Consider the following 26,709-nt stretch of genomic DNA (forward strand, 5'->3'; position numbering starts at 1 on the left):
CCTTCTGTAGTCAGTTGTGGTTCCATGCTTATCATGTTCGACGTAAATTTATGTCGAGTAGTACATGGTCTGGCGTAAATTTTGTACATTTTTACCTCTTTTTCTATTACAAAATTATGTTTGTTGTGTTGTGGTTTATCTTAAATGAAAAGTTTTTACGTCGAAGGTTGGTTCAAACATAAATTTACGTCAATGTGCTAGTGTAAGAGAGTTGAGTGAATATTTTCTATAAAATTGATATATATTCATAAACTTTTAGATCTAATTTAAAATATTAAAAAAAAATACGATTAATTAATGAATATTTGATCACTTAAACATATATACACATATTCATTGTATGAGTGCACCCGATGTTATGCGATTTAATTTAATATTATGTTGATACATGTCAAGATATCTCATATATAAATATATAAAGATATAATACAAAAGGGAATAATAATATCTAAATATTATATCAATTGAAGCAGGTTAATTCTTTTATATTATGAGTCATCAATAGTTTTTCGAACAAATATTTTTGAATAAAAAAAGGCCAATCAATTGAAAATTCTAACAAGCCCACACCATAACTCATATATGACTCTAGATATTCATATCTAATCTCAATCTTGCATTTTCTCAGTTGTAATCCTTGCCCTTATCTAGTTACTATCTTTGGAAGATCTCAAGTACAACTATACAATCCTTAAGCGGAGATCTTTATCAAGAAAAATACGCTTACCCATCTTTCATGGAAATTTAATTAAAGGTAAAAAGTAACCATATCCTGCTAGTGACTAAATCTCGTATCAATTAACTTTTATTATTGTTTATTTCTGGTGAACAGCATAATTAACAAATCACTCTGGGAAAACAAAGGTCTAAGAAGAAGTAGAACAGAACAAAACACAATAATTTTGCTCTCTTTGATTCGACATTTGCAGCGAATGGGTCGTTCGAGTGGTTTCTGTCTCTTTCAAATTTGCTAAAATTTTGTCCCCACATCGTTATCGTAATTTAAGACCTATCTGGTTAACAAATTAGAGGTTACTGTGATATTTTTCTTACGATTTCGTTACAATAATTAGTAAATTTATCATATAATAATTTATAATTAATATATAAAACTATTTTATAGGATTACTGTACAGTTTATTTTTTCATAAAATTTTGCATAGCAAAAACAAATAATAATAATAATAATGCATGACCTTCCCTATATTTTGGGGCACAATTAATTAGCTTGAGTAAAGAAAACAGAAATTACATAAATAGTGAACCAAATAAGTTAAATATAACTGTAATAGGCATCGATATCTACACAGTCTCTCTGCCCCTTTTTCACCATTTACTAAGTTTACACGTAAAATAGAGAGAAATAGAAATTAAGGCAACAACACTGATCTTCCATCAAACTTCGGAACTCTCCTCCTCTGTTTTCTTGTTGTTACTGTTGTTGTTGTTGAGTTCCGTTTTGTCAGGCTTCTCCTCATCTAGTTGGTCTTCCTTCTTCTCCCCAATCTCTACAACTCCAGCTTGAGGGTTCACTTCTTGTTCTTGATTCTCAGCAGACACCGTTGGAGCAACGTTTTCATTGTTGTCGATATCCCCTTTATGTTCTGGTAGCTTCTCGTTCTTTAGGGTCTTGTTGTTTCTGTACATCATGTAGAGAACGATCTGAATGACTCCAAATGTTAACCCCACAACGTTCGGCAACTGTCCAAGAAAAAACCAGAAGACAGTGTCATATGTGTGCACATGAATTATCCTAAAAGACAAAATAGCAGGTACTGGAAAACACATAATAGCTCGTGTATGAACATGAACATGAACACATTACCGTCACATAGATATCCTTCAACGAAATACCATATAACAGCCACATGATTGCGCTCAACAGAAGGAGCATTGAAAGAGGGAAGGGAAGGAACTCTACGCTTTTGGTCCGAATAACCACCCTCTGAAAATGTAAAACAAATTGAATTAACCATGCGCTCGTGATTAGTCTAGATATTTACGAAGAATATACTTTAAAATATATCAACAGGAAGACTAATTAATTTAAGAGCTTCATTTTTATGCATGTGGGGTACAAATCAAATCGTAGATTGAATGAATTTTGAAGTAATTATTATTATAAACATAATCAAATTTCTTATACAGTTTTTAGTAAAAGAAAAGTGCGTCCTACTGTTTTTTCTTAGACCATTTATTCTTAATTTAATAACACGTGACATGATGAGATTAAAAAAAGAAAGAAGGTTCTAGTTTGAAGTAATATATAACTCACAATAATGCTTAAAGGTGCTGCAAAAACACTAGTAGCAAAGACCACGCAAATCCATCCTAGAAGCTTGACACGGCCTGCCCCTTTTGCTAGTAAGTGGGTTAGGAGGACAATCGTGCAAAATCCTCCAAAATTGAACAAAACAATCATCCTCAATGTCGACATCTGAAAGTTCAGAAACAGTCTCAGATAATGTTACAAACCATCTATAACCAATGAGGAATACAAAGTGGGAAAAGTCATAATATTTAACCCTTGTCTAAGATGTACTAATTGTATATGTTTACCCGAGCTTTCTTGGGGCAGTAAGTGAGAAATATGGCAAGGTAAATTGTCTCAATCACACAACCGAATGAATTGATGGTGATAAGAAGCGTTTCTCCGGTCTTCACATAGGCATAGAAGATCCAAAGCATTGCACTGAAGAGTGCAGCAACATATGGAACTGATTGGAACCCTTCGGTTGATTTCTTCTTACAAACTCTATAAAATGTTGGTCTGCAACATGTGTTTATTTTTATTTTCATCAGTAAAATGTCGGTATATTATTATATAGTTTACATATGTCAGACAAATATGAATCAAAAGTAGATTGAATGAGCATTCAGACTTACAGTGGTGCCAAAAAGCACACGAAGGAGGCAACATTACCTGCAACATTTACAAGAAAATCAGAAGAATGTCACATCTTCTGTAAACTTCACAGGTATGTGTGTGTGCGTTTATATATGTGCAGAATAAGAAGAGAGTGAAAATATAAAACTTGTGTGTGGATAGATACCTAGAACCCCAAAGAGGAAACTCAAAGGACTGTGAGACATGGCCTTGGATTTCTCTCTCTGATTTTTCGTTCCTTGTCTGAAGGGAGAGAAGGTTGGAAGGTTAGAAAAGAAGAAACTAAGTAGCTATAGCTTAATTTCTGTGTCTCACAACTGCCACGAGTATTGAGGAGAACGAGGCACTATATATATATATAAGGATGTGGCTGGCTCATGCACGAGGGAATGGATGGGCATGTAAACTTTGCATGGACAGTATGAAACTATGAATGATTGCTTTTCAACACATTGTTTTGAAAGCCACACAGAAGCCAGAACAAAATTTGATGTTTTTTTCTGAAAAAAAAAGAGTATTATATATTTTTTAAGGTTATTATTTTATGTTTCAAAACTAAGATTATTTTCTTAAATAAATAAGTTTTTTTTTAAAATAAACTTCTAAGAAAAAATATTTAATAATAACTCCCTAAATTAAAATAGAGAGGCTATTTAATTTTTTTTAAAACCGACCAATAGACAATTAATATTCTATATCATTACTACTTCTCATATATTACATTAAAATCGTTCTTAAAACGAGAAATAATAATGATGAATCAATATAACTAAAGTAGTAAATGATAAATAACAATGATGAATACGATGATTTTGCCAACTCAATATGTTATTGTTGTTATTGTAAGTGTAGTTGATGTGTCGTTCTTCATTTAATACATGGGCCAACCCTTTACTCAATACCACTTACGTACCTAATATGTCTTCTTTGAAGTCCTTTCTTTTCGCAGCCTTGAACACCACCTCTCCCTTCCTAGTGAGACACATCTCCATTATTTGCATTTCCTTCATCACTCAAAACATTCTTCTTTAGACATTTTTTCAAGGATGTAACTTTTCTTTTCATTATTCTTATTAAAATATTGTTTTATGTGTTCTATTAAATAAAATGATGTCAATAAACAAAGATATGAATCTCTGAATTGACAATAAAAAATATTAATAATATTTTATAAAAAAAAATAAGTATAAAAGTTAAAATATAATATATTTGATTTCTCTTATTTTTATTTTGGGCATTGTCTGCCCAGATAACTTAAAATTGTTTATGTTATTCCTATAATGTGTAAACACAGAAAATTATACCAATCATTTATCATGAGCTGTATAACTTATTTTTATTTAAAGTAAATTGGAGAAGTCCATTTTGTTTATTGGTTATAATCTCCCTTTTAATTTTTATATAATATCTTGGTGGTACTTCAATGTACACATGGCCACCAAACTCTCCTACAGGCGAATCACCTGCACTATTATCAAAAGGTAACCCATTAGGTCAACATAATTTCATGATTTAGAGATGAAAACAGGACACGCGTAAAAAAAATGTGATTAATAATATTATAGTCATTGTACTATTGCTTTAGGAGTTTGGGATACACTTTTTTTAATTTTTTTGGCTGAATGGTTTATGATTCATATATTTAATACATATCTTGATGAAACTTATTGTGCTATTGCGTTCTATCTCATAGCTTTGGACTGTCACGCGTGAAACAGTGGAATTCAAAGTCCTCTCGACGATTAACCAAGTGGTACCTCTCATCCGATGACACTTATATGTATCTACTAGTTTCATAATATTATAGAGGAAAATCACTTGCTTTGCACCTGGTTTTGATGGAGATTACATAAAGCATGTGTTTTCCGATGAATACAAAATTTCAGATGAAAAGCCAGATTTTTTAAAGTAAGCAAAAAGAAACATATTTAAAGGGTATCATATATAGTGCATGTCGTTAGTTACTCGAGTTCATTTTTTTAATATATAGTTAGTTTAAGGTTTGATGCTAACAATCTATGTATCACAAACTACCTATAGCATAGACACTCACATGGACACTGATACGACACAGACATAAATATATGTATAATTTTTAAAATGTAGGATACGGAGACATGAATTTATATATTATATAATTATGAATTATATAAATTGATAATAAAGATTTATGTGTATAAGTATGTTTTCGTGTTTTTTAGCAGAAAGATATTTTTCATTGTTAGTTCAAAAAGATTTGTTCCTTATTTATCATACTAAAAATTCATACAATAAGTTTAAATTTTTAAAAAATTAATGTGTTTCTTCTTTTTAAAATTGTGTTAAAATCATGCTAGAATTGTCAGTAACCCAATAAATATTTTTTGAATCAGACACTTTACTTATAAGTGTCCTACAAGTGTTTTTTTGAGTGTCGATGTCCGATACGTGTATCTGACACAGACACGTCATTTAAAAAAAATGTTTAAGCCTCACTAATTAGATATCAGAATATATTTTTAACTAATCATTATAAAATAAAAAGATATTTGATAATGTTGTAATTGAATGATAATATGTGTAAAAATATTTATGTTGTTAATGCATAATATTTATTCCAAGAAATAAAGTCATATACTTCTTGTCAAAATATAAGTATATAACACATTTGTTAAAATGATTACGATAGTTTAACGAAAATAGTACACATTATTTTTTATGTTGTAGCATGTACTTCATGATACACGATAGCAGAATAACTCCCTGAATATGGGATTTATAAATTAATTGCGATTAGTGACGGCTAACTTTAGTAGGTATAATTGAACTCCAAAGTGGTGGGTGATTATTAAAATAAGAGGCATAATTAACAAGGTGGTTAACATTTTTAAGATTTTGAAAATCTATCGGCGTTGATATTATAATAGTTATAAGAGGCTTTTTAATGTAATGGTCGCATGATCTCAACATATAAATAAATTACTCAATCTAGAATATTTTTAATTTTATATAATTGATTATATGAATTATTTATTTTAATTGTGTAAGTTTTAAATATTGCATAAGTTCAGACACGATACATAAGGTTATTAAAGTATCTGTTTCACCTAAATTAATAAATTTATAATTGCCTAAAAAATTTATCAATAATAAAAAAATTATAAATAGGAATACTCCAACCCGTATATATAAAAACTCCTAACCAATGAGACATGATTACTACGCAACCTTGTATATATACACTACAAGAAAATTATGAAATAGAAATCAATTTTAGAAAAAAAAAATAATTAGTTCCTATAATGACTAAACTAGAGACCATTTAAGAGACTAAAAATATTGTTGGTTTCTATTATTATTAAATAATTTTTAAATTGGTATCCAATTAGCTACCACGGTTTTAACAACCAATTATTTAGATTTTAAATTTGGTAACAAAAATCTCTGTAGCTAATTAGATACCAATTTAAAAATCATTTAACAATAATAGAAACTAATTTAAAAACCAAAAGTTTTGTTTAGTTTCTAAAATGTTCTCTAATTTAATTACTATAACAACTAATTATTTTTTGTCTTTAAAATTGGTTTCTATTTCATGATTTTCTTGTAATGATACCTTGATTTTCCAACTTCACATTTTTCTCAAATAGAATTCTTATTTTACACACTGGAGATTTTTCAGTCTATAATGCATTGACAAAAAAAAGCTTGAACTCGCTTCTTCCCAAAGCAATAACATAAATACCTATAACCTAACTGCCTAAAGACAAACTGACAATGCTTTTCAAGTCATATTTAATGCATAGGACCTTGATAAAATGTGGAACTAGAGCAAGACATCTTTTAATATGTGTTCCTTGCTACTCAAGAATTCAAACCACGAAAGAAGTTGAGATAAGAAGATCCTCTAGCACCTTTTTTTTCTCATTGTGACAGAAGGGTTAGTTGGGGTAGTAAGGAAGGCGATTAAGAAAGAGTTGTTAGAAAGTTTGGATATCGAAGATAGCTCCATAAAGGTTAATATGATTCAATACGCGGATAATACGTTATTTTTTTGCAAAGTGAAAGTGAAAAGTGTGTTTGTCATCAAGGCTATTTTAAATTGTTTTGAATTAGTTTCAGGTTTAAAGGTTAATTTTCAGAAGAGTAATATTGGTAGGGTGGGAAGCAGCTTAAATATGTTACAACGATGTCCGACTATCTTGAATTGCAATATGATGAAGATTTCGTTTAAGTATTTGGGCATGCTTGTAGGAGAATGTTACAAAAGAAGCAAGTTTTGGGAAGGGATAGTGGAAAGCGTGAGGAACAAATTAGGAAGATGGAAAGGCAAGTTTATTTCTATGGTAGTAAGACTCTGTTTGATAAAGTTTGTGTTATCCTCTCTCCCCTGTTTTATTTGTCTTTGTATAAAATGTCGGCTATGGTGGTAAAGGAAGTACCGAAGTTACAGAGAAATTTCTTGTAGGGGCTACGGCTCGAATGGAAGGAAAATAGTGTGGGCTCCATGGAAAAAGGTATGTGATTCGAAGGAAGATGGAGGATTGTAAATGATAAAGATTAGACGATTCAACGTTGCTTTGTTAGGAAAGTGGATATGGCGTTTGGGGTATGAGAAGAAGGGCATGTGGAAAGAAGTGCTGGAATAAAAATATGGAGGCTGGAGGGATCTTAGAAATCAAATGAATAGTATATTAGATTCGCTTTGGTGGAGGATTTGGAAGGAAGTGTGAGCGCTTAAGGGTTGGAAAGGAAAGTTTGAGGACAATTGCATATTATATGTCGGGAATGGAAGAGAGATAAGGTTATGGGAGGACAATTGGGTTGGAAATACAAATCTCAAGGCCAAAATTCCAAAGTTTTTCTCAATCTATTCTTATAAGAAATAAATACGTAATCTTTTATCAAGGTTTGAATTTAAGTGTATTATTTTCATGATATAAGAAAAAACGTAGGTCTTACTGCTATACAAGAATTGTGTACGAAGCACAAAATAAAAGAAAATTTTAAAATAATTTCATCTGAAAAAATTGTGTTTTTATATATTTTTTAATAATGATTATAAACTTTATAAGATTTTTTTTTATTATTGATAAAGAATAAAATAAATAAATTAAAATATTTGACGGGTGTATATAAAAAAAATGTTTAAACCCTATTCGTTTCCGTACATTTATATACTACATAAATAATCCAGCATCTTATGAATGATATAAGTTTGTACTTATTTAATTCTTCTAAAAAATGAATACTATATAATTAATAAATTAATTAGAAAATCGTGTAAAATTTTTGCAAAGATTCTTCCCCCAACAATTAAGCTATAGCGTAGCCTATCGCATTAATTGTGGATTTCAGCAATCAATTCAAATTAGAATTATACTGAGATATTATAGGCTAAGAAGCAAACCTTTAGATGATTACACTACAGAGTTGTTGTATACGCGTTCTCTTTACAGTGACCAAATTCTTTTCAAAAATCTTAAAATCAATTTTTATTACACTTTAAAAAAGTAAAATATAGTAAAACTGGCAATATTTATGATAAGAAGATTTAAAAGGTTGGAGCACCCATTTTACTTTAATTAATTTTTTATCGATAAAAAATATGGTAAAAAAAATCTGTTTTGGTGGTGATTTTAGAATGCTTGACCACAAAAGCAGAGTAAATGGAATGTAACCCAACTCTAGAAAAAAGGGAAGCAATATGATTAATAGTGATTTAGAGGTTTTTTCACAAAACGTACGGGTATAATTTTTTTTCAAAATTATATAAATAAATATTTTTAAAAAAAAATTATATAAATAGACAAGTCCTACTTTCTAATTTTAAAATTATAAAATCGTTTGTAAAAAAAAATATACTTTAAAAACAGTCTTTTAATTTATTTATTTTTACAAAAACTCTTACTTAAAGACAACTTCACTTTTTTACTTAAACTCTTCACTTAAAGACAACTTCGTCCACAAGTACGACTTCTCCTTCATTTTAATTTTTTCAATTTTTATGTTTTTCAACTTTTATATGAATATCTTCTGGATTTTCAAATGCCATTTTAATAATTTAATTTATGACATTTTTTATATACTTTAAAAAAGTCTTTTTTTTGGCATATTTTTTAATAATTCGATTAATAAATTAAAACTGTTTTTAATTTTCTTTTGCTTTTATTAACCATTTATAGAAATATTTTTATTTTAAATTATATTTAGATAATTTGATTATTAAAATTTATATGTGATTTTTCTTTATTATATATATATATATATATATATATATATATGAATATTTAAAACTATATGATAATATTTTAATATTTCAATTTTTATTTATTAATTAAATAACTAAATAAAAGTTTTTAAAATAATTAATTACAAAAATTTGATCAAAAGTGATGTAGTATAATACGACTTCATTCAAAATAAATAGAAAAAATAGAAATAAAACTGTATATTTAAAGCACGATATTTTTTAATACAGAAGTTATATTTTAAAAACACAATTTCCTTATTTATGACTTTTTAAAAAAATATATATTTTTAAATAAATGTTAAAACAATTATACCTACTTGTTGAGAAAAACCTGATTTAGAAGGTTAATTTTTTCTTTTTCCCATAACATTTTGCATGTGATAAACGGTCTTCCTCATTGAGAAAATACTTGGTTGTTATTATAGTAACTTTTACCAACTCTTAATGCACTTAAGACAAGAGCAAATTGTGAAATCATTATAATTTTAAAAAATATTTATTGAATAATGTAATATTTTTCATGCATGGGTATATAAGTAATGTTAGTAATTTTTGCTGATAAAAAAAAAAATGTTACTAACATACATTTGGGCTTCGCGATTAGAATAGATTAATTGAAAGCAATTATTGATTAACAGTGTGACTAAGCTGGATTCAACATCGTCCACTTTTGAAAGTTGACAAAGTTGAAAGGTTAAAAGTGCGTTACAGCCACAAATAAAGAAGTTTCCGTTTAATGATAAATTCTAAGTATACTTTTTTTAAATATTTATTATTACTAAAACAATATGTATATTATCAATCGTTATACATAGAATAGTCATCATATATTACAATATCAATCTCTTCTGATCTCAAAAAAATTTCATACTAAGATAGGTTAAAATAGGTTTGTCAAACAGATCGTACTCATATATATATATATATATATATATATATATATATGGATATACACTAAGTTTTTCAGCACTCATATTCACCATAATTTTTTTTAGGCAAACCCACCATAGTATATAATTATTTAAAATGTCTTTAACATCAACTTACTTACTAGTATATCCATCATTTAATTGATTAGAATGAGTGAAATTAGATAATTTTTTGTCTGATGTTTGAGTTTATTAAAGGAATTATCCTTTCAGCCTAAAACCTCTACATAGATATATTATGCTTAGAGAAGTGTTCCACATCTTAAGTAGTCTTTAGTGTAGTGTTCCATGTTTATAAAGAACAAATATCAGACGTAATATATATATATATATATATATATATATATATATGTGTGTGTGTGTGTGTATTTCATAATCGACATTTGCGGCATTGTTTCATCGTCAAGTGCATGCACGTGTTCTAATTCGTACGGAAAATTTTGATTCCTTACGCCAACCACCACCTACGTGTTTATTCAACTCAAACCACAATGCGCAACTTGATTTTCAATAACATACTAATTTTGATGAAATATCTACAAATTGATTTGATAAAAATTTCAGATTTTGCAAATAAACTTGATGTGTTTAGTGATGCAAATTAGATATTAATAAATTTATGATGAGTAAAATGTACGTCTACCAACCAATCATGCACTGGGGAGGGTTTGGCCACAAAACATGAACTGCTTGAAGAAAGGAGTTTGGTAGGGTCCTTATTTTTGTAAGTGATACATTACCTGACGAAATAATTTATGATTAAAATTCATACGTGTACATGGTTATGTGGCTTATAAGGTGGTTGTATCATTTTTGCGTTAGAGAAGATATATATGATTGATTGATTTTTGTGTGTATGTAGAAGTGAATATATAATTGTGGTAATGATTTTGGCTTTTGTGATTGTGTGGCTAATAAAGGTTCTTTTGTGTGGGTGATGGTAGGTGGGTGTACGTGGAGGGACACCTGGAAGAAGCTGGAAATTACTGATGATGAGTTGATTGAATTGAAGATTGACCAATGCCATGGTGCTAGCTAATACTCGAACTATCGTAACTTCTCTTCTCCTGCATGCATCGTGTTTTGTTTTGGAATATATTGCAAGAATGAGACACTTCCTTGAAGATGAATGCAAGCAAAATTAGATTAATTATTTTTGGAAGCTTGTGCACGTATGGAGACAGATCAGGGGAAAAAGCAATGGAGGCCATGCATATATACTCAGATTTTTTTTCTTTCTCTATCAACTAATCACTTCACGTTCCTAGTTCAGATTCGCCCACCTATGCCACCTTAAATCATTGAATTCGACAAGGAAATCAGAAATAAACAAGTTAGGTAAATAACCTATAAAAAGTGTTCTCATTTTTCCTTCCCAATTCAAAACATGCAAACAAAATTCACCTAATCATTTTTCTCTCTTCCTCATCATAACAAAATCAAAAGGAGAGAATTTCACCCAAAAAATATGAAAAATCTTCCAAATTTTACATTATTATTTACCTTTGAGATTGAAAAAAAAAATACAAGTTAATTATTGTGAATATTTAATGCTTTATTACTTTTCTTTCAAATAATAAAAGAAACAATTATTAGCTTGTGTTTCTGTATAAATAAATATTAACTTTTCTTTAATGATTTTATAACGCTTCTAGTTTTAGTTAATAAGATAAAGGTGTACTAAGATATTTTTTTTTATAAAATAAATTAAGTTATTACTCAAAAAATTTAAATTTGATAATTTTTTAAAGGATGAGATGAATTCAGATTATAAATAAAGCAGAACACTTGAGGTATTCTATAACACATCTACGATACACACACACACACATATATATATATATATATATATATATATATATATATATATATATATATATAAGTTTTGAATTTAATTCTCATACTTGCCCCCTCACAAAATGCAAGTTTAATGCATATGTATCAAAACATATACATTTGTTCGTGTATCTCCCAAAACATTTCAATTCAACATCTTCCACAAAGTCATACTAAGATATTATCTAAAAAAAAATCACATACATCGATCCTTAAACATGTAGCACAAAAAGCTAAATGTTGGGTTGTATTAAAGTTCCATTTATATAATTTCTCTGTTACATTTTGTTTTTCTAAAAGTTATGACGAAGTACTAAAATTCATCCAAACATCAAACAATTTCTTTCGAAAAAATAAAATAAAATAACACCATAAATACAAATCGAAAGTGAAATGGAAAATGGAAGATAAGATTAGGTGAATAATAAATGTCCTAAGTTTTTATTCAAGGTAACTCATCATTTTTATGTTTCTCATCATGCACTCTAATCACTTTCCCATGTCACATTACACATTATTTTGTGTAATTTTTAAAAGAAGAAATCCAAATAAGACATGTCATAAAAAATAACAGAACAATAAGGGTACTTGATCATAAGTCCAAATACCCACTCATTAACTTATTTCTTAACCACATGATTCAATAATCAACAAGCTTGAAATTTGGACATAATAAAAATCACAATGCTTCAATTAACATCCAAAGTCATAATTATTTGAGTAACACTGAAAGAGTAACTTATGTCACTGTAATTTGGGGAACATTGTTAAAACAAAATAAAAGGATACAAAACTATATGTCATATAACTTATGTTATAGTTTTTCAACATCATATTTAGATTTTTGTTTTTATTTTCGTTTATCTTAATCAACAATAAAAATCACATTTTATGTTAACAACAAAACTGTATTATTTAATAACATAAAATAATATGTAGAAACAACTAAGTATCTCTTTTATTCTATTTTATTTTTTACTGATAAAAAAATAAGTATAGTAATGAAGCAGATAATAATCACGTCATTCAACTAACATAAAAATAAATACAAAAATATGATTGAAAAATATAAAATTTTTTAAGTACACAATAAACATTTTTTTTAATAAAAAAACCAAATTAAAAATATTCAAATTTATTAATAACTTGAATTAAATCTTAATTAAATAATCATTTAAAATAAATTATTTTAATATTCATTAGTTAAACATAAGCTCCTGAATTTACTCATTGACCTTCAGAGGAAAATAATGTCATCACTAATATGATAATAACCAATGTCATAAAGTGTCATTTGCAGTAGCCATGAGTTTTATTTTAGTAGATTTATTTTATTTTATGTTTGGATAGAGAGCTTCAAAATATTTAAAATTAAGGGTCACCATAATAATTATTATCAATTGTCAAATCTAATTTTTTTTCCATAAAATATGGTAACTCACAACATCGGTTAGGAATTAGAATGAACATACATAAAATTTTAATGCTGATAAAAAATACATAAAATTTTAATAAATAATTTTTTGGGTCAAAAGATAAAAGACTAGTTCCATCCTATCATATCACCTTTCTCCAAAATCAAAATATTTTGCATATGGAAATTTCTAAACGTAGGGTTTACCCATTGCTGTCGTGTGACTCACGTTGAAATTTGGCCGTCAAAGATGTCATTGGTCTTTTTTTCACTAACGAAAACAGAGTACTAGAGTTTAAATCATCTGAATTTTGTATTGAGGTTAGATTTGATGATGATGATGATTATTATTAGTGTTATATAAGTATTAGGTTAGATGAGATGTGAATATGATGAGTTCGGAATCTATCTCTGTTTCCTCAATGATGGGAGAGGGACCCAGCAGAGGAGAAGCTGTACATGAAATGGAACAAACCTCATCTCAAATGTCAACCACGCAAATGCCTTTCATACAATTAATTGCATCATCTTTGCCTGCTCCCTCTCCTTAATACTGTTTTAACTTTTTGTTTTAAAATCCTAGCCCTTTCTGTTTTTTAATTTTTTTTAATGGGCATTAGTTGAGACACGGAAAATGGGAGACTGAAAAATAAAAGAAAAAGAATTAGAGAAAATAGTAAAATTGTAATTTTTTTAATATTTTTTAACATATTAATATAATCGATCTTATGAATAGATTATATATGTATATATGTTACAATTTTTATATTGGATTTTTTTCTCCTATTTTACATATTTATTTTATTATTTCTTAAGGAAAAATGAAGAGTTTTATTTATATATATATATATATTTTTTTATAATATTATTATGTTATTTCGCAATGATATTAAAGGATTAATATGAAGAGTTGGCGGCACACAAAAAGTAACCACAATAGATTTTTCTAGAATGATCAGAGTATCCATATCTATTATGAATGTTAGTGTGAATACAAATGATAACTAAACGTTAGTATTCTAATTGGTTTTTTGAAAACTACAGCAATGACAGTTTTTTTATCAGAAAAAAATATATATATAAATAAATAAAAGAGTACTTGAGGTATCCCAATCTATCTACAAATAGTCAATTTATACACAAATCACACCAAAAAATCCATCCAATATCACCATAAACCTACAAACTTCTCCGTCACATTTTATTCATGTAATATCAAACATATAAGGTAACAATAAAGTCACCCAAGATTAAATACCTATGATATATAAAAAGACTTAGCGAAGGAAAAAAATACCATCTCCTTCATAATAAGAACATTAAACATCATCCGTAGCACAAGTTGTTTGACTTCATATCTACTACTTGTAACTTGCATTGATCCTAACCTAGGAGGTGACTCTTTAAAAATAGCTCTTTGCATTTACAATACAGACTTCCATCAGCTCACAATACAGACCTTCATCACTGTAGTGATGACAATGAGTTGAGATAATTGGGAGCCTCCATCTATGTGATATTTTCATATATTACTAGTATTTTCAATATTATTGATATTATCAATATCATTAATACTATTAATATTATCAATACCATTAATACTATTAATATTATTAAAAATAATATTATTTATATTATTATTATTAATATTTTTTTTATTTTTAATTTTATTAATTAATTTATAATGTTAATATTATGCTTACACCGACAACTCTAGTTTGTAAATAATTAATATGTATCAATTTCAGTTTGTAGGTAATATCCACTAACTCTAGTCCGTAGGTAATACCACCAACTTTAGTGTGTAAATATTTTCTATTAACTGGGGTCCGTAGGTAATACCGACCAACTTGAGTCCGTAGATAATACTCACCAACTTGAGTCTGTAGGTACCCACTCTAGTTCGTGGATAAATTCAGAAGTAATCTTGCTTACTTACGAATAACTTATATTAATAATAATATTGAATTTACTTATGAATATAGATTCATGGGTAAAATTTGTGAACAATGTAAAATTTACTGTGGGTAATACTATGTAGGTAATGTTGAATTTACCTACAGATACAATTTCGTGGATAATATGTGTAGGTAATGTTAAATTTATCAACGGATTCAGATATGTGAATAAAAATTTGTCGTTAAATTTATTTATTTTTAAATATTTTTTAAAAATATTTAAAAATAGTAAAATATATTTTTTAATTTTTTATTACTATTATTATTATTATTATTCAATTCATAATTTCTATTGTTATTTTTATTTATTATTTTAAAATTAATTAATAATAATTATTATTATTTTAAAAGTAATACTTATTATTATTATTATTATTATTATTATTATTTTCCCTTTAAAATTAATATATTTTATTTTTATTATTTATTTTAAAATTTATACTTATTATTATTATTTTTATTTAAGTCTTAAAAAATATTTATAAATAATGTAATTCTAATGCATTGTGTCTGTAAAATATTATAAAAAAGATAAACAAGTGAAATATTTTATAAATTTATGTGATTAATTTGAGAGAATATAAGATATGAGAGTTGAATTTTTTGTAAACAACCAAAATGTTTTTATAATGAAATATTACGTGAATTAAAAAATGTACGTAAGGCACCAAATAGGTTCATATTTAACCAGTTCTAACCTTCATAATAGTTTATGATTAAGTGATAATTTTAGCACATATTTAACTTAAAAGGTGACATTTGATGAAGGAATGAATGGACAAGCCTTTCCACTCATGTAATTTGTCTTTCTTCTGTTTTTAACATGTGAAAATGGAGTCTGTGTCAACTTCCTTCATCTTCTTATCTCATCTCTTCACACATTAATGTGAAAATAAAAGGTTACTTAAAATCCACTCCCTTCCATCCTTAACCACACCAAATTATGAAAAACAAAAGTGTAAATATGACTAAGAAAATAAGCTAATAAAAACATTAACAAAATATGAGTCAATAAACTTTTTATTTCTTCTTATTTGATATCATTATTCACTTTTATTCATTATTGTTACTAGTTAAAATGTATGAAAATTTACAAAATAATTTATGACAATAGTAACTAAAAAATATTGTATTTTATTTTAAAAATTTATACCCGTCTTTCTTTTTATAGATGTCATATATTTGATTATTTTTATTTTTTTTATAATTATTTGATCTTTATCTAATTCTTATTTCATAGTCTTATTTAATATTTATATAACTATAATTTCTTTCTTGATATTTGATATTGAAGGAAAAAATGTGTATCATTTTTAACATTGAATACTTAATAAAATTATTTAATTAATATTTAAAATAATAAAAAAAATACAAACATTAATATAAATATACCCATTCTTTCATAAAAATAAGGATAAGACAAAAAAAATTCATACCAATTAAGTATAAGAATGTATACGTAAATTTATACTTGGAAAAAAATATAGATGAGATAATCAAACGTGCATTTTCCTTGTAATCCGTATCCACTACAAACAAAATTATATTCTTGAATTAAAGACATTAAAGTATTCTGCTTATTAGATTATTAGATTTTGAGACATGATTTTTATATCAAAAGAAGAAGCAGGAGATCTAATTTGTTTATTGTAAATAGGATAAGTAGAGTATTCCTTCTCTTCTATCTACCTTTTCAGGCTTTTATGTGCAAATAAAAAATATATAAAAATTGAATCCTAATAAAATAGTTACAATATTTCTTATTTTATTCCTTTTATTTATATTGTATAATAAATACATAAATTTAAATTAATTAAATAAAAACAAAAATAGTTGACAAACAACTTAAATTCAGTAATCAAACACACAGAATTAATGTTTATTAATTTATATATCACAGTCTTATAAAAAAAACTAATTTGTATGCGGATGGCAGTCATTACCTAATCATATCCTGGAAATGTTATTGTCAACTACACGTAGGACTGAGGTGGATTTTTCTTATTTTAAGATATCCATCTTAGAAATAATAATAATAGGATCCATCACTTCTATATTAATTTTTATGTTTTTTTTTTTGTTTTCACAAAAATGACAGATAATAAATATATCAGTTACGAATTAAATTAATATTTAACACTGATAAGTACCCTTTAATTAACACATTAATAAAGTAAAAGTGTTTTTTTATATACTTTTTTTTTCGGATTTACTGATAATACCAGTGTTTTTATTTAACAAGGCTCAATCGGATTGTTGGACCAATTTGACAAGAAATTAGTCTCATAATCTTTTCAGTTTCATTATTGGATCGAATAACAATATTAATGTTACAAACCAGTTTGAAGTAATGTCATTTCCTTCTAGCAGGCCCAGAGAATAAGTCTTGTCTCCTACCAGTCAAAGTCTGTTACACACCTGTCACATTTTATCAGTCTTCTGCCAATCCCAGTACTCACATTTTCTCTCTATTCAAATGTATATCAAATTAATTAATTTTACTAACCACAGTTAAAAATAAACGTGAAATAAAAATAAGTTATTGAAAATAAAAATTGATGATTATGTTTGAATGATTTCTTTTAATAGGGTTAAAATAATTAGAAATAGTTTACAGTTACACCCACAAAATATTTTCATTAAATTATTAGCAGTTTGAGTTTACATTCACTTGCATTTGAGATAATTAACCTGGCTTCAAGCATAACTATTCCTAAACATGATTCTTGGTAACACTTCAATGTCATGAAGTAATTGGAAGCTACCAAAACCATTCACATGGTGCCACTTCGCAAATTCGGGGATCAGCAACTTAAACTGGTGTGGACGTTGGTTCTGCAGAATCAATATGTTGTCAGTTAAGCTAATAAAGTATATTAAATTTAAGTTGAAATCAACTTTATAAACACAATTTACATTTCTAGTTGATATAAAATCTTAAAGAAAATATTCTTTCATGAGTTAATATTAACCAAAACCTATTCTAATTAAAGTGTAATCATTCACCATTGAAAACCAATGGACTATTGTATTAGTAGTCTTTACTACTAAAATGGCGAAAGGAAAGTTTTGTATTATTATTATTATTGTTATTATTATAGAGTTAATTGGGTTGGCTAGGTGCTTTTATGAGTGAGTTAATGTGGTGTTGTTGGAGCGAGAGTGTTGGTGGCGTTAATGCCCTAAACGTGAGGCTATGAAATAGATTACTTTGGCGGAAGGCTAAGGCAATTTACTATAACCTCTAATTCATCCACTTGAAACCAAGTCATTTAAGTGACACATTGTTTTTGGATCTTGGCCACGACATAACAAGATCTCCTGCAGCTATTGTGGACTCTTTTTCTTGCACATAGGTAATGGAAGTTCGTGAGAGCATCATTCAGATTGAACAAAATTAATGAAGGTCCCATGAACCTGTCATGCCATGTGCGCAAAGATGGTGAAATTTTATTAGGTCTTATCTAATTATCGTGTACCTGACGAGGCAACAAAACGTAATGAACTTCAAACCACAAAGACTCGTGTCTCATGGTTTTCGTGGCTAGCTCAGCCTTGAAATTTCAGAACAAGAAAATTCCATGTCACTGTAGACTTCCGGCATAATAATGGCAAACTCTGAATCCAGACAATTTCTTCACATTTTCTTTTCTTTTCTTTCAGTCGCAGTTCCACCATGATTACATACTTCCATTTCATTTTCTTATCTTTTAATCTTATATTTTAGATCCGTATGAGAATTCCAGAAACGTTTACGTTATCTGCATTCTCAAATTTTGCATGGATTTCGTTTTCATTTTCGAGTTAGGGTTGTTGAGATCGTTGTAACTGGGTCATTTCGTGGGCCATTTTTCTCTTTTTCATTTCTTGTTCCCTTCTCAGCCTTCTATCCACATCTGTTGGCCCAACAACAACAACAAAAATATTTAATTGCTCCAATATCCTTGAAATTCAATGCAAATTTATGTTTGCAGTTTTCAAAAAATAAAATTTATATTAAATAAATTTATACTAAAAGGTTGTTGGGGTTTTTTAGTACTTTTTGTTTGAACAAAATTACTTCTTATAGAAAATATGAAAAAAAAAATCATAGATTTCACAGAAGAAAATAAACCTTTATTTATTGAAGCAAAATACAAAATACAGAAGGTGATCCTAGATACAGATTTTATTTTCAAATATTTTTTTTGTATCTTTAAAACTGCGATGATTAAAATTACTTTCAGGAATAATTTAAATTCGTAAAATTTTAAAAACTAGTACAATTATTTTCATTTTCATTTTTTATTTCTTTTAAAGTAACTAATAAAATAGTAAAATCAATAATTTATTTAACTTAGATATATTTTTCGTCCATATTTTTTTATATTTTTAGTTCATATTATCAAACTTGAAAATCTTAATATTACTTACGAATAAAAAAGTGACATGAACAAATATTTAAACCTTGAATATGATGTATAAATTAAAAATAAAATTATTATAATATTTACCCCTTTTCATTCACTTGTGATTTTGAAATTAACGTGTGAACATAAAATATTTAATCATTATATAAATCTATCGAGTTAATATTTTTTTTTTCTATAATGTGTCACTGAGTGAAAGAAAATAATGAGAAGATAAATTGTGTTTGAATTATTGTGTTGAATTAATTAATTATCTTATATTAGTTATAGTGTACTCTCTAATTAAATATACAAACTATATGCTTATGTTTCTTTATAAGAACTTAATCAGTTAATTATTAAAGGTAGTTTAAGTAAACCCTAAATAATAACATTATATAATAATAAGTGTTTGTTTATTTATTTATTTTGGGTTTTGTGTTTTTTATAATGGTGCCTATTGTGTTTTGTGTGCTTTCACTTCTAACTTATTTTAGATCATAGAAAGTTCTCAAATTTCATAAATTCTATTTGTCTGGCAAGTCCTACTCTCTAATTGATTGGATTCCTTAGACTTTCTTTCTTGAAACCTAGAGTTGTAAGTATGCTGATTTGAAAAATTTGTCTAGGTCAAGTTACATTGAATTTTGTTGCGAAATTTTGAACACAATTCTTCATGATATTAGTAACACTGCGTTAAAAAGGCACATCAAAATTCATTCTAAAAAAAAATATAATTTGTAAAAGCTTGATGCTTAGTATGATTGTGTTCAGTGCACGATTGAGTTGTATGCTCTCAGTTTACTAATTGTTTAAATTTTTTAGTGCACATTTTTACCTAAAACTTTGACTAACTCTTCCTTATTGTCTTGCGCATTTGTGATGAAAAAAATTGGGACTCAAATTCCAACTACACAATTTTTGACAAATTTTACAAGTTCACATCCTTTCGCTAAGCGTTTGGTGACCACCGTAGACAAATTGTTCTTTGTTTTGTTATTGTTAAAATTTGGTCAGGACCTAAAATTTGGCACACTCATTCCTTTGTGTCTTGGCTACTTGTGATTCAAATTTTAGATGCATAAATGTACTAGAAAAAATTATATACAAACCCGCTGACCAGTATTCAACATTATCTTGGAAACTTGCGCTCTTGGTTGCATCTAGCATTGCAATATAGAAATTTTTTCTGATTGTTTTCTTTTATTACACTACATGTAGAAGAAAACTACAACTACAAGAAAATTATGAAATAAAAACCAATTTTTAGAAACAAAAAATAGTTAGTTGCTATAGTGACTAAATTAGAGACTATTTTAGATACTAAAAAAAATTTTGCTTTCTAAATTAGTTTCTATTATTGTTAAATGGTTTCTAAATTAGTGTCAAATTAGCAACCAAGATTTTTGTTACCAATTATTTAGATTTTAAATTTGGGCTTTATTTATCATTTTTAGGTCCAATAAAGAGAAAACCTCTAGGATGAAAACATGTATAGAGTATATCCAAGAAGATCTTCACACCATAGAAGAATAACTAGAGCATTGAACAACATATTCCAAGAAGACCGAGACTTAGTTGGTTTCAGCAAGCTCAAGTCATCATTTTGAACCATGCTTTAGTTTGATTAATTGTATAGTGTACATTAGGATTTCATAAGACCATTTATTAGAAAAAGTAGTGTAGAATAATTGGAATATGAATTTGGGCTTAATATTGTAAGATTTGATGACTCGACTCGACATCGTCCCAAGCTGACTCGGCTCGACATCATCCCAGGCCGACTCGGCTCGACATCGACCTGGGCCGATTCCACTCGACATCAGTTTGGTTGACTCGTATCGACATAGTCTCGGGTCTACTTCATCGACATGGGTCTGGGTAGACTCGACATCGACCCAGGTCGACTCGGCTCGACACCGACCCAGGCTTACTCGATCCGACATCGATTCAGGCTGACTCAATCCGACATCGGCTCAGGCTGACTCCGCTCGACATCAGCCCGACCCAACTTCGTTCGACATCAGCTCGACATGGGACCAGGTCGACATCGTCCTGGGTTGACTCTGCTCGACATGGGTCCGGGATAGCTTGGCTCGACATGGGCCCAGACCGACTCGGCTAAACAATTGCCCTGATCGACTCGGTTAGACATCGGCACGGGCCAACTCGGGTCGACATCAGCCTGGGTCTACTCGGCTCAACATCGACAAGACATTGACCCAGGTTAACATATCAACCTGGGCCGATTCAGCTCAATGTAGGCCCAAGCCGACTCGGCTCGACATCGTCCCGATCCAACTCCGCTTGACATGGGTCTGGATCGACTCGGCTCGACATGGGCCCGATCTGACTCGACATGGGCCTGGGCCGACTTGGCTCTACGTCAGCTCGATCCAACTTCGCTTGACACGGGCCCGGGCCGACTCGGTTCGTCGTTGTCTCAGGCCTCGATAGGGGTCCAGGTTGACTCAGCTCGACATTGACCCAATATGACTCGTATCGACATGGTCCCGGGCCAACTTTGCTCGACATGGTCCCGGGCCTACTCGAATCGACATGGACCTGGGCCAACTTTGCTCGACATGGGCCCGGGTCAACTTGAATCGACACAGGCCTAGGCCGATCTGACTCAACATGGATGTGGGTCGAGTTAGATTGATATGGGCTTAGACTGACTCGTCTCGACCTGGACCAGACGGACTTGGCTTGGGCCGACTTAGTTTGACATGGGCCCAACGTGGACTCGACCTTGTTCAAGTGTCGACTCAACTTGGGCTCTGGCTCAGTCTACTTGACTTTGGCCTGGATTGATTCGACTTGACTTGGGTTCGGGTTAACTCGGCTCAACTTTGGTTTGAGCCGACTCGGTTCGACTTGGGCCCGAATCGACTCAACTCGACTTTGGCCCAGACTGACTTAGCTCGACTTTGACCCGGATTGAGTTGAGTCGAGTTGGACCCAGGCCGCCTCAATTCGACATGGGTTCGGGCTGACTTAGCTCGACATCGTCCCAGATTGACTCGACTTAACCTCAGCCCGAACCAAGTCAAAATCTAACCCAAAATTCATTTTGGATAATCCAAAAATGTATCCAATTTATATATAATCCATATCCAATTAAATGGATTGAACTTAAAATCCAAAAATATGGATTTGAATTTGAGATAAATCCATTTAAATGGATTAAAAGTAATATGAATTTGGATGATTATAAATTGGATTTGAGAATTTGGATTATTTTGGCCACTTGTTAAGTCCGTCCGGATTTTTTTGTTGCTTCTTTGCTTTAACATATATGGCGGCAGCGAAATTACAGGTTCTACTACATCTTTGTTTTCTATGCAACCCTTCTTTGTAGAATGAAGTTGAGGAGGAGGACAGCGATTATGCAGATGAGTTTGCCAATGACGTGGAAATTTGAGGGTAATGGAATAGGTGATATGTCCATGAATTTGAGCCATTGTAGGTCATTGTGACCTTATTAAGAAGAGAACAAAAAATTAAGAGATTTTTTTTGTGACGCTACAAATTAAAAGGCGTGCCTTATTAGTCTCTGTACCAAACGTATGACATTGTTGTATAATATAGAAAGTAATAAGATGAAATGTTTTTGGAGAATATTGAGATTGACGTCCAAGATTTTTGTAGTTGTAGCAGAGAATCCTCCAATTGAGCAATAGAATAGCAGAGGAAAATGACATTATCCAAATGCTTGAAATGGATTGTGAAATTCATGCAATCCTTCCATCGAACATCTTGTCCCTGTGCCTCTGCATCCGTGGAACTGTGCAATGATGCCCTCTTCGAAATCTTTCTTCGCCTCCCTCCAGAAGTGCTTCCACGTTTTAGCACCCTCAACAAACAATCCAATCACATAATCAACAGCCCATTCTTCCAAACAACATATTGGACACACACCCTTGGTCTCCCTCGTATTTGTGGTATAGTCTATTTCCAACGAAAGTTAACCAACCGAACCCATGCCTTAACCATACAACATTATTAATATCAACCATTTATGGCTACCTCTTATCAAACTGCATCCTTTCAATCATTCTCCAAGTTCAAAAAAACCAAATCAAGACTTCGCCACACATTCACTCTTGCCAACAAACTTGAAGTTTTATCAGGACCTTTCGTCCCTTCATCAAAAAGACAAGAAACGTAAGACTGATTAAAAATACTAATTTCCTATTTCACAGGTATCATCAACTACAATTCAACCCAATGTTTGATAAGGAAAAACATATCATGATTGCATTTGAGGAACCATTACAAGCTCCTCATTTAAGATAAGGCTTCTGTGAAGCAATAAGATATCAATAGAAATCAGATAAGATTGTCTAATTTAAATTGCATCATCATATAAATTATCGCAATTGGGGTTAATACGGAACCACAAAAATATATATGTAGGAAAAACTTTAGAATAAAAAGATGATTGTCTCTAATTAAATGTGGATATTTACCTAACTTAAAAATATTTATTTTACCCCTAAAACAAATGAAATGATGATTTATCATTTATTTAGTATAGTTCTTTTGCCGATAAAATTTTAAAATTATTATTATTATTATTAAAGAGTAATATTATTTTTATTATTTTGGCTTGATAGAGATGGTGTCCTGCTCTTACATATCTCCAGGTACAATGGAGAAACAAAAATGCTTAGTTCTTTTGTAAGAAACATATTTGTAGGTAGCAAAATTTTAATGTCATCTAAAATAACTTTAAAATATTAAAATATCAAATTAAAAGTGCATCTAAAGTGGTTTTAAAATAACTTTTATATTCTTATGGTTAAATTAAAAGCAGTTACTAAAATTTTATTTCATAATGTATTTTATTGTTTGCATATAGAAAAATTACAACTTTCTATCTTTTATATTAATATATGAGGATTAATTTATCAAAGAGAATGATAATTTACTATACATTTATATTTATACATTATTTAGTTTCCATTAGTATTTTATTGTGGTTATTAGATGTTATCTACATGACGTGGGTTAGTTCAAATACATGGATACCTAAAATCATGAAAATGGGTGAAGAGAAAACAAAGTGGGAAGACTTTGAAGCCATATGATCGGGCTGAGCGTTGAGTTGGCTCTCCTGGGATGTATAGAGGATAGGATGCTACGATTGTAAATCTGATCTATTAAGATTTCTTGTCCAAACAGATATATTGTTTTAATCAAAGAAATGCCTCCAGTAAGACCCCGCTAAGATTACTATATACTGTTGTTCTATGCAAACTCTTAATTTAAAGGTTCCAGACATTAACAAATCATATAATTTTTCGTACATGCTTATCTGTTTTGAATTAGCAAATCGTTTATAATCAGTCACGCAAGCTATATGTAATTCACAAATAGGCCGAGTTTGTTTCCCTCTATAAATTTCAGGAACGCCAAAATGTAAACTAGATATTTGGACACAACACTCTCAACAAATATAAATTAATCCAAAGAAACATAGCTGCCAGATAATAAGACTCCAATATTGATGATCATGCAAAAGAGAAATTTCACCATGATAACACTTGATCTTCATTGCATACTCTGAAACCTTTTCATGATAAGCATGCTCATCTCCAAGTAACGGTGTGCACAGTTTGAAAGACAATTAGATTCACTGGAACTGAATTTATTCCCAGGTGTACCTGTGATGCATTTGTCCCAGCATTCACTCGTTAGCTTTGCCACCATTTCATTAACCATGGCTCTTTGCTGTTCTTCCTGAATTTAGAGGGATAGTTAAGGGCATACTACTTTAATGAATTGCATAGGCAAAACTTGTGTTTATTCTGATACTGAAGGCAGATACAAAAAAAATACTAAAAGAGAAGGGATAGCCTACTTATAAGTAGTAGTACATCCTGGAGTACCATTAACATTCTCCAAGCAATAAATAACGGAATGTGGCCAACTAATGATACTTAAGTATCATAATCCTCACAATAACAGCATACAAAAAGAAGCATAGAAGAACAAAAACCATCTCAGAATATGGCTTGAAACAGTAACAGCAAGGTTACACACTTAAACTACTTAATTTACAAACTAAAATTATTTTTCATATCACTCTTATAATCTAAGTTTATCTTTTGTATTTTAGTCACATCTCTGGTTTATTTGTGACAGTGTATCTAGTGATTAGATCCACTCTTACTCGATTCACAACTTTCCTCATTGTCAGGTATACATACAACAATCGCTAAAATATAATTGAACACAGAACAGAACACAAACAGATATGTGTAGCTTATAAATGCAGCTTTTCTCATCCATCTTCCGATTTCTTTAGACTGTATTCGAAGAATATGATGATAGGTAAAAGTAAGATTTAAGCAACTGAAAGTAAAGTCAAGCATAACTTCCCAAAACTCAGTCAGAAAAGAAAATCGACACACCTGTACTTCCTCAAATACTGAAAACTAACGAATCATTAAATAGCACTGCCAAAACATCATCACACATTGCAAAACGTAATACATGCTTCCACTAATCAATATAAGGTAGACATTTTTTATTTCGTAGCTAGCATAACAATTCAGATGACTTTTATAGCTAAAACAACAGAATCAACCTTCGCATAATTCATAATTAACAAGTATAAAAGACGAATATACGTGTGTACCGATATCAACGAATATTTGCTTAAATCGGAGTGGATATGTTCATTTAAAGAAATAAAAAACCGTAAAATCACAGTATTCTAACAAGAGGTTTGAAGAAATTAAACTTACAGAGTAGAATTTCTGCATTTCAGCTGTGTTAAGGTCTGAAAGATCCATGGCGATAGTAGAGAGAACTCTTCAACCAAATCTCACAAAAACCCTAATGCCACAAGCGAACCAAACTGGGATTTCAACTTAAACCTAAAACAGTAAAACCCTTGGCCTTTGGTCGCAAACCTTTTCAAAACCCTTAGCACAGCCGAAATGATAGATGAACCAAACAATCGTTTTCAAGGCCCAATCCAATAATTGGTAGGCTTTTGCTTCCTGCACCCAATTAATTTGAAAATGCACCTCATCATTCTTCCGAATTCCGAAA

At 29.6% G+C, this 26,709-nt stretch overlaps 2 protein-coding genes across 2 annotated transcripts; both read right to left on the minus strand.

The window, feature by feature from the left end:
• Window positions 1–1,206: 1,206 nt before the first annotated feature.
• LOC137821103 (bidirectional sugar transporter SWEET12-like) lies at window positions 1,207–3,379 on the minus strand. Its single transcript, XM_068625530.1, has 6 exons — window positions 3,054–3,379; window positions 2,887–2,923; window positions 2,560–2,770; window positions 2,276–2,437; window positions 1,826–1,945; window positions 1,207–1,701 (listed from the first exon to the last, which is right to left on the minus strand). The coding sequence occupies exons 1-6, from the start codon at window positions 3,091–3,093 to the stop codon at window positions 1,396–1,398; spliced, it is 876 nt and encodes a 291-aa protein (XP_068481631.1). The 5' UTR covers window positions 3,094–3,379; the 3' UTR covers window positions 1,207–1,395.
• Window positions 3,380–25,012: 21,633 nt separating this feature from the next.
• Window positions 25,013–26,577, minus strand: LOC137821757 (mitochondrial import inner membrane translocase subunit TIM8). The gene is made up of 2 exons (XM_068626505.1): window positions 26,400–26,577; window positions 25,013–25,389 (listed from the first exon to the last, which is right to left on the minus strand). Exons 1-2 carry the CDS (start codon window positions 26,445–26,447, stop codon window positions 25,201–25,203), a joined length of 237 nt encoding a protein of 78 aa, XP_068482606.1. The 5' UTR covers window positions 26,448–26,577; the 3' UTR covers window positions 25,013–25,200.
• Window positions 26,578–26,709: the final 132 nt, after the last annotated feature.

The sequence above is a fragment of the Phaseolus vulgaris genome, chromosome 9 (assembly GCF_000499845.2).
Source record: "Phaseolus vulgaris cultivar G19833 chromosome 9, P. vulgaris v2.0, whole genome shotgun sequence".
Lineage (NCBI taxonomy): Eukaryota > Viridiplantae > Streptophyta > Magnoliopsida > Fabales > Fabaceae > Phaseolus > Phaseolus vulgaris.

Bases quoted from the DNA above. Each gene is read 5' to 3' on its own strand.
- LOC137821103 (XM_068625530.1), bottom strand. From the start codon at position 3,093: ATGTCTCACAGTCCTTTGAGTTTCCTCTTTGGGGTTCTAG. The intron at 2,438-2,559 runs GTAAACATATAC...CTGAACTTTCAG, and splicing joins ACTGCCCCAAGAAAGCTCGG to ATGTCGACATTGAGGATGAT. The intron at 1,702-1,825 runs GTAATGTGTTCA...TTTCTTGGACAG, and splicing joins TGAAGGATATCTATGTGACG to TTGCCGAACGTTGTGGGGTT.
- LOC137821757 (XM_068626505.1), bottom strand. From the start codon at position 26,447: ATGGATCTTTCAGACCTTAACACAGCTGAAATGCAGAAATTCTACTCT. The intron at 25,390-26,399 runs GTAAGTTTAATT...CTCTAAATTCAG, and splicing joins AAATGCAGAAATTCTACTCT to GAAGAACAGCAAAGAGCCAT.